The 8,379-nt window shown below is 34.4% G+C and overlaps 2 protein-coding genes across 2 annotated transcripts; both read right to left on the bottom strand.

The window, feature by feature from the left end:
- Positions 1-212: 212 nt before the first annotated feature.
- On the bottom strand, positions 213-3,379 carry LOC109857427 (endoglucanase 20-like). Its single transcript, XM_020433712.1, has 6 exons — positions 3,256-3,379; positions 2,528-2,801; positions 2,069-2,350; positions 1,565-1,914; positions 1,005-1,254; positions 213-888 (listed from the first exon to the last, which is right to left on the bottom strand). Exons 1-6 carry the CDS (start codon positions 3,283-3,285, stop codon positions 494-496), a joined length of 1,581 nt encoding a protein of 526 aa, XP_020289301.1. The 5' UTR covers positions 3,286-3,379; the 3' UTR covers positions 213-493.
- A 1,114-nt stretch (positions 3,380-4,493) lies between these two features.
- Positions 4,494-7,859, bottom strand: LOC109857423 (endoglucanase E-4-like). The gene is made up of 6 exons (XM_020433708.1): positions 7,737-7,859; positions 7,086-7,356; positions 6,557-6,838; positions 5,713-6,062; positions 5,380-5,641; positions 4,494-5,203 (listed from the first exon to the last, which is right to left on the bottom strand). The coding sequence occupies exons 1-6, from the start codon at positions 7,764-7,766 to the stop codon at positions 4,821-4,823; spliced, it is 1,578 nt and encodes a 525-aa protein (XP_020289297.1). The 5' UTR covers positions 7,767-7,859; the 3' UTR covers positions 4,494-4,820.
- Between the last annotated feature and the right edge of the window lie 520 nt (positions 7,860-8,379).

Here is an 8,379-nt window from a genome sequence, read left to right as displayed (position 1 = left end):
ATGGGGTTTATCTAATTGGTTTTTGTGTTTATGGCTTGAATCAAAAGATTATATGGGTTTCGAGCTCAGATTATGGTGTTTTTTGAGGTTATGGCGGAGCCCCGACCCGATAGGGTTTAATGGACCTCGGATTCGGATTCAGCGACCCCAAAAACATATAATAAACATGGTCTGATCCCCAGGCCAAAGAAATTTTTTTTTTTGTGTGGCTGTGTAATTTACTCATTGTCAGACAACATCCCGCTTTATGGTATATGTATCGCTAGAACTTTTACAGAACTTGTAACTTGTGCAAAAAGCAGTTTGTGGCTGTCCTCGTAAAAAAAATAAAAACGTTGAAGCGCTTCGATAATTCAGTGTCTTCTTACGCGTACTCGCAATCTGATTTACAGCGTACAAATCAGACTGATAAAAAATAAAAAAAAAAAAAAAAAAAAACAAATCTGTCGGGCTAAACTTGAAGCAATTTCCTCGCTTAAAAACGTAAATCTTTTTACGTTAACATTCTTGTTATGCTACTCCTAGACCACGAACTGTTACCATTCTTGTTATATACCGTGTCATAAGAATTATAATGCTGGTTAAGAGAAGTACTACTGTTCCAGTTGATGTCTGATTGCAACAATCCAGCGAGCGCGCCAGTAAATCCAGCGTTGTAGTCTATGCGAACCTTCGTATGTGATTTACCCTCTTCTCTAAATCTAACATCGACGAAAACGTCATTCTTTTCCGGTCCATTAACCAATGCCCCGTAAAGAACCTGATAATTTGACTCATTGCTCGTTATTTCCCTAATACCGCAGTTACGTGGCATCCTTGGACACGAAGACGCTTTGTGAGATATGTGAGTTGGTGAGCTACTGCTAAATCCGACTACGTAGCTTCTTCCTGTTCAATTGTAAAAAAAGTTCAAAGTTTTTCGAGCAAGCAATGATAAAACTCCATATATCGTAAAACCTATTTCCAATATATTCTAATTTTTTTATTTTTTTTAAATCTCTTACCTGTTTTTATGCCTAGAATATAATCAATTTGTTCTTTAGCAAAAGCGTAAGGTTCGTCCGAGTGTTCTACATTAGAAGATGCCGCTATCAAGCAGAGAAAGGCTGCATTAGCTGCAAGAGGAAGAGTATCAGTGTCAGAGAAAAACGCAAGTCCCTTTCCCGTGCGTATTATCTTATTTATCACTGTGTTAAGATAGTTTTTCACCGCATTCTCATGCGCTGAATTTATTGTCAACTCGGTGAACATCATCTGCGAGAAGTCAGAATCATGTAACGAACGTGTGTGTGCGTGTTGATGTGGTACGTGAGTGTAAAACAATATATACAATCTACTTGGTGGTCTTCGCGATAAAATGGAGTAAGACAACAAATAGATTTCGTAAACTGTTGTATAATATGTGAAACAGAAGTTTAATTAATTATTTACCAACATCGATGTGTAAACAATGTAACTTTTGAAAACCATAAATGCGATTCGGTTTTTTTTTTTTTTTTGAATTCGTAATTTACGTTTTATTCATTTGATCGGTTAAAAATTGCGAATCAGGATCGGTTCTTACCTCAATACCGGGTACTTTGTTGTAATAGTTGAATATTACATTATTAGTAGCCAGCTCGTACCTCGCGTACATGTCTTCAGCATCCGCCAAATACCATTTGAGTCTGGTTGCTCTGTAGAGCCACAGAGCAGCCCATGTCAGATCGTCGTGATAGCTATAACTATTTATTTCGTAACTGTAAATATTAGGCATCCATTTGTAATGAGAGCCTCGGTATTTCATTGCAAATTTGTATAATTGTTTGGCATGAGTGAGACACACGTTGCTGTAATGCGTATCGTTAAAAATGTCTTTGAACACAATGCTCGCGGCTGCCAACGCGGCAGTCGTTTCACTGAGAATATCAGTTGCTACGAACAAGAAACACAAGAAAAAAACAATTAGACATTTCTTTTTTACATAAATTCATACGAAATGTTTGTACTATCGTCGAAGAATCTAATATCGAGTAAAAAACGAACACAAAAACACACGCATTTGTTTTTGTTTTTTTTCGATACTTACCAGGATGGGAAGAATTAGCCGCGTACGCTGGTCTGTGGTACTCTACGTTTTCTGGTCTCCCAAATATCCTACGTTCATACATTTCATCACCTACTTGTATATAAAATAATTCTTCTTGTGGATGACATTTTATGAAATAATCAGTAGCCCATTTGATGTCTTGACGAATTGTTTTCAATTGGTGCGCTTGTCTATAAGCTTGCGTCCAGGTAAGCACTCCCCATGCCAACAACGTCGTCGTGAAAGCCGTCGGGAAAACATATTTAACATACGAGATTCCGGCTGAAAATTCAAAAGAAAAATAAGTTAAAAAAAAAAAAAAAACAAAAAGTTATTCCACAACTCTTGTAATATAAAAAACACACAGTTGGACATTTTTTAAACACTGTTATTTAATCAATTCCAACATGTGGGCACAGAAAAAAAAATTATAAAAGTTCAGTCATTCAAGATAATTACAATAATAATATCCTCCGCTTAAATCTTCTCCAAAATAGCCGTGATCGTGCAACATGGAATCGTGTCGAAATCCAATCCTGTTGTTTGACGGCATCTTACCAGAACGCTGTGCTTGAAAAAACCATAACGAAATCATTAAGGCGTAATCGTACTCCTCCATGTTCGTTGGTTGATTGATTCGAAGATTTTTCTGATTTTTATTCATATTGTTCTGCGTTCTACTAGAACGCCGCCTGGGATGCAGTTCAAACGTCCATGTTACGAACATTAGAATCTATATCAAAATAGAAAAAAAAAAACATCGGTTAATACACTGACTTTGTGATATATAATACATTTTTGATGTCAGTAACTATTCTATCTGCTACGATCGCACGCACACGAGCAAATAATTAAACGATTACTTCGCGAAATTCATATTTGTCCTCTAATCCACTACTACGTAGTAAGTTGTGGTTACAATTATCTACGTAAACAAAAACAATGTGTGTCTCGCTTTGCTCGATAAAGGTCGACGATATTTACATCAGCGATCAAATTCGATATTGGCGCAAGAATGAAAGATGAAAATTATTTAGAATTATTTGTCGATATATAGTATTTAATTCCCGTTTTGCATTGCTGTTTATCGGAGAGTCGCCATGTGTCAACGACTTATTATAAACACAAACGGGCTATATAGATTTGAGATCTATATAACGTCGTGACTAACGACGAAGAAAACTTACCACAAAAGATATGACAAAGATGAGCTGCATTTTGTCTATTGTGTGATACAGATCTTAATATCATACAAGATTCTACTGTATTACGGCAGTCACAAAGCTTACACGGATAACGTCTCTTCTGTCAATGTTTCCTTTATACTGGACAAGATGTGAGCAGTGGAAAACATATAGACTCTTAGACATGAGAAGTTTGCCCTTTGTGCTATCACCCCACTTCTCTGTTCCTAGCGCCTATAACATTATCGGTCTCTTTCCCACTTCTTCTCATGTTGTTTGAGTGATTTTAATTTCGTAGAAACTATTTTTATTGTAATTTTCATAACAATATTCGAACAATAACTTTATTATTTTATACACATAAATTGAAATTAGATAGAAGTGTATTTAAATTTGTCTCTCCTCAATTCAATTTTACATGAGAGTATAACTGCAAGAAAAAAGCAATATATTACCCGGGAGAAAATAGATTAGATCTAACTTAAATTTAACGAGATAAAAAAAATGGAAAAACAGATCTAATTAGATCCAAATTAAATCTAAATAGATATAAAGTAGATCTAAATAAATATAAGCAGATCTATTAAATTTACACCTTTATATATTATTAAATCTACTTTAGATCTACTCAGATCTACTATAATTAAAACTACTCAGATTTGAGTTAGATTTGAGCAGATCTGAACAGATCTGAGGTGATCTAATATAATAGATCTGAGTAGATCAAGAATAGATCTAGTAATAAATAAAAGTGTGTAAATTTCCATAGATTTACTTATATTTATTTAGATCTACTTTATATCTGTTTAGATTTAATTTGGATCTAATTAGATCTGTTTTTTCATTTTTTTTGTCTCGTTCAATTTAAGTTAGATCTAATCCATTTTTTCTCGGGTATATACAAGTTTATAAGAAGTGTGTAGACAATAAAAATAGCGGGGATAGATAACATCTCCAATTAATTTTGATTAAAAACAAATGTTCTTTGAATGCGTTATCAAACATAAATGCTTTATTTTCGTTTTTTTAGAAATTGTATATATATAAATATAGAAATTGTATATATATATATAACATGTAATAACAATTTGTAAAAGATGCACACATGGTATTTTTATACATTACATAAGATTGCGTTTTTCTTTTATCTAGTTTTTTTCTCTCAATTTTATTATTTTAGTATATGAATCACCAGTATCACATATACAATATTATGTATGTACATATACATATATTATATGGCATTTTAATATCACATATAATTTTCTATATAAAATACGTTACATCTAAAAACAAAATGTGTTACTCATTGTCAGATATAAACTCCCATTTTATGGATCACATCGGTAGAACATTTACAGAAATGAGAGACTCGCATAGCAATTTGTATCGTTCTCGTAAAAAAAAAAAAATAAAAACATCCGAGCGCTTTAATAATTCAGTGTCTTTTTTTCCGTCACACACGGTCTGTGATTATATAAAGAGAATCTGTCGCGCTAAAATTGAAGCAATCTTTACTTAAAAACGTAAATTTTTTTACATTAAAACCATCTTGTGTCATTATCATCTTATGTTCTCATTATCCTTTTCCACATAATAGAGTTATAATCCAATGTGCGATTAGATATCCTCTGCGTAGACGAGGTAGACGAAATATCCCTGTTCCATGTGACATCTAATTGTAATAATCCAGCGAGCGCGCCAGTAAATCCCGCGTTGTAGTCTATACGAATCTTCGTGTACGCTTTATCCGTTTTGTTGAATCGAATATCAACGAAATGGTCATGCACATCCGGCCCATTGACCAAAGCACCGTAAAGAATCTCATGATTCGGTTCATTACTCATCATTTTTGTGTGTCCACAATTAGCTGGCCATTTTGGACACGAAGACGCCTTGTGAGGTATTTGAGTTGGCGACTTACTGGTAAGTCCAACCACGTAATCTCTTTCTATTCAATTTATAAAAAATCAAAGATCTGAGCACGAACAACGATAAACATTCATATATATCGTAAAATCTATATTTGTGTACTATTTTCCAACTGCACATTCTAAATCGCGTATGCCGTTTGTGTATACTAGTTTCGTATCTTTTGCAATTTTGCACTTTCTCTGATTCTCTTACCTGTTTTCATGCCTAGTATATAATCGATTTGTTCTTTGGCAAAATCGTAATATTTGTGCGATAAATTCATCTTGTTGTTAGACGATAACGCTATCAAGCAGAGAAAGGCTGCATTGGCTGCGAGAGAAAGAGTATCATCGTCAGAGAAGAACGCGAGTCCTTTTTTCGTGCGCGTCACATTATTTATCAATGTATCGAGATATCTATGGACAGCTTTCGTATGTGGGGATTTTGGATACGATATTATCTGGTTGAACAGCACCTGTGAGAAATTCTGCGTGTGTGTATGCGTTTTGTGTGCGTGTATGCGTGTATTTAAGTTTGGTTTCTTACCTCAATACCGGGTACTTTGTTGTAATAGTTGAATATTGTATTGTTAGTCGCAAGATTGTATTCCTCGTAATAGTGCTGAGCATCATGAAAATAATTGGAGTCCGTAGTTGCTCTGCTGAGCCACAGACCACTCCATGCCAGATCGTCGTGATAGCTATAACTATTTATTTCGTAACCGTAAATATTAGGCATCCAATCGTAATGAGAGCCTTTGTACTTCAATGCGAGTTTATACAATTGTTTGGCATGAGTGAGACACGTATCGCTGTACCGCGTGTCGTCAAAAATGGTTTTAAACACAAGGCTCGTGGCTGCCAATGCGGCTACTACCTCACCGAGAATATCAGTTGCTATAAACGAGAAAAACGGGAGAAAAACAAGAAAAAACAATTAGAAAGTTGGTTTTTTTTTTTGTATAACTTTATACAGAATTAATAGAGAGAATCTTTAAGTTCTCTTGAAGTTTTTCAAACTATAAGTATATTGTGTATGCGGTCATGAGAACCGTTCGCTCGATGTTGTGCGGAAATATACGTGTATATATGTACACGTGTTCAGGTGTAAATCTAACACGTAATTTCGAATTGAGATTTTAATTCTTCAATTCATATAGAATGCTATATTTGCGTCTCACATATGAGAGACCTTGTATACCCCTCTAATTGCTTTTAAAATATTGCGAGAAAAACTCATATTTCCTCGCAGCATCCAGCGAACGGCTCTCCACAGACCGCATATACAATATAATACATAGTTTATACAAGAATGTTTTCGTACTGTTATCGAAAAAACTAAATATATGTGGAGTGTGTAGAGAAACATAAAACCCACACGCGACACTTACCGGGATTGGTAGAATTAGCCGCGTACGCTGGCCTCTTGTATATCATCTGTTCCAATCTTCCGTAAACTCTACGTTCAAACATTTCATCACCTACTTGTACATAAAATAATTCCTCTTGTGGATGACATTTTATAAAATAATCACTAGCCCACTTAATATTTTCACGAACTATTTCTAATTGGCCCGCGTTTCTATAAGCCTCCGTCCAGGTGAGCAGACCCCATGCCAACATCGTCGTCGTGAAAGCCGTTGGGAAAACATATTTAACATACGTGAGTCCGGCTAAAAATTCGTCCAAAAAACAAAAACAAAAAAAAAATAAGTTAACAAACAGAGTTACTTTATAACTCTCGTAATGTGAAACAGTTTGGATCATAATTGATATTTTTAAACATCGATATCTTTTTATACGAAAATCAATTTACTTTTTAGCGCAAATTGTGACATTGTTTCTTGTTGTTTGTGAACTTGTTCTTTAATCCGGTACAATATATGGGCGAAAACAATTATTAAATTATAAGATATTTACAATTGTAATATCCTCCGCTTAGATTTTCTCCGAGATAGCCGTGATCGTGCAACATGGAATCGCCTCGCCATGGAATCCTGTTGTTTAACGGCATCTTACCAGAACGCTGTGCTTCAAAGAACCAGAACGAACTCATCAAGGCCATAGAATACATTTCTATGGCTTTTGTCTGATTGATTTGAAGATCTTTTTGAGAACTGTTCTCATCGTTCTGTATTATTTCATTATACCTAGGATGTATCTCAAGTGTCCATGTTACGAACGGTAGAATCTGTAATAATACGGAAGTAGTCGTTTAACACTACGATTGTTTAGTTTTACATACATGTTTTACGTCGATACTATTTTATTTACTAATTACACACACACAGGAGCGTCATATTAAACGGTTGGTTCGCGAAATTCACACATTTGTTCTTTAATCCACAACTTACAACTATCTACGTAAACAAAAACAATGTATGTTGGCGCGAGAATATAAAAGATGTAAAATATTTATAATTATTTTTCGATACATATATCGCTAATCCTTTTTTCACCTTGCTATTTTTTAGGGAGGTGCTCTATGTTAATGATTCTTGCTGTGGAAATAAACGGATGCGAAGTGAAGAGACTTATATCGATAAAATTAACGCGATACGGAAAACTCACCGTAGAAAATATGAGAAGGATTAGTTGCATTTTGCCTGCTGCGATTTAGGCGCGAGTAAAAAGAGTTCTTATATCTCACACAACGGTCACAAAACATGCACGCGAATGATGTATCCTTACGTGTGAAATCCGACAGGATTTAAGTGGAAAACAACTAATGGATAGAAGAGATTTGCCGTTTTCACCCCACTGCGATGTCTCGATCCAATCATTTATTCTTCTTCCCTTCTTCTTTACTCACTTGTTGTTGTGATTATGTGAGTTCAAATATATTGTACGTGTATGAGTTATACATGGTACTTATTTACATATCTAAAATCAGAGGTTAAAGGGCTTATTAAGGAATAAATATAATATATATATGGACCAGTGTATATATTGCCGAAAATGAATTTTTATTTAAAACAAATTTCTTTCAAACAGGCGCAAAAAACGTAAAACATTTATCTTGTGCATGTCAGGTATAGAGAACATGGTAGTTATATTTTATAAATAATAACAGTAATTTTTTTGTGCAGTACGCATATAATTGTATGTATATAAAAATTTTTTTACGTACTACTTTTGGGCACTTAATATTTTGACATGTTTAATCGCTTGAAGTGCAAAAAAACTTAGTTTTATATAAAAAATACTGTGTGCA

The sequence above is a fragment of the Pseudomyrmex gracilis genome, unplaced genomic scaffold (assembly GCF_002006095.1).
Source record: "Pseudomyrmex gracilis isolate BER0280 unplaced genomic scaffold, ASM200609v1 scaffold_159, whole genome shotgun sequence".
Lineage (NCBI taxonomy): Eukaryota > Metazoa > Arthropoda > Insecta > Hymenoptera > Formicidae > Pseudomyrmex > Pseudomyrmex gracilis.
The sequence above is the reverse complement of the archived record's forward strand: the minus strand, read 5'-3'. Positions and strand labels throughout refer to the sequence as shown.

Bases quoted from the DNA above. Each gene is read 5' to 3' on its own strand.
- LOC109857427 (XM_020433712.1), bottom strand. From the start codon at position 3,285: ATGCAGCTCATCTTTGTCATATCTTTTGTG. The intron at 2,802-3,255 runs GTAAGTTTTCTT...ATTTTGATATAG, and splicing joins TCTTTGTCATATCTTTTGTG to ATTCTAATGTTCGTAACATG. The intron at 889-1,004 runs GTAAGAGATTTA...ACAATTGAACAG, and splicing joins TATTCTAGGCATAAAAACAG to GAAGAAGCTACGTAGTCGGA.
- LOC109857423 (XM_020433708.1), bottom strand. From the start codon at position 7,766: ATGCAACTAATCCTTCTCATATTTTCTACG. The intron at 6,063-6,556 runs GTAAGTGTCGCG...TCTCGTTTATAG, and splicing joins GGCTAATTCTACCAATCCCG to CAACTGATATTCTCGGTGAG. The intron at 5,642-5,712 runs GTAAGAAACCAA...AATTTCTCACAG, and splicing joins ACAAAGTACCCGGTATTGAG to GTGCTGTTCAACCAGATAAT.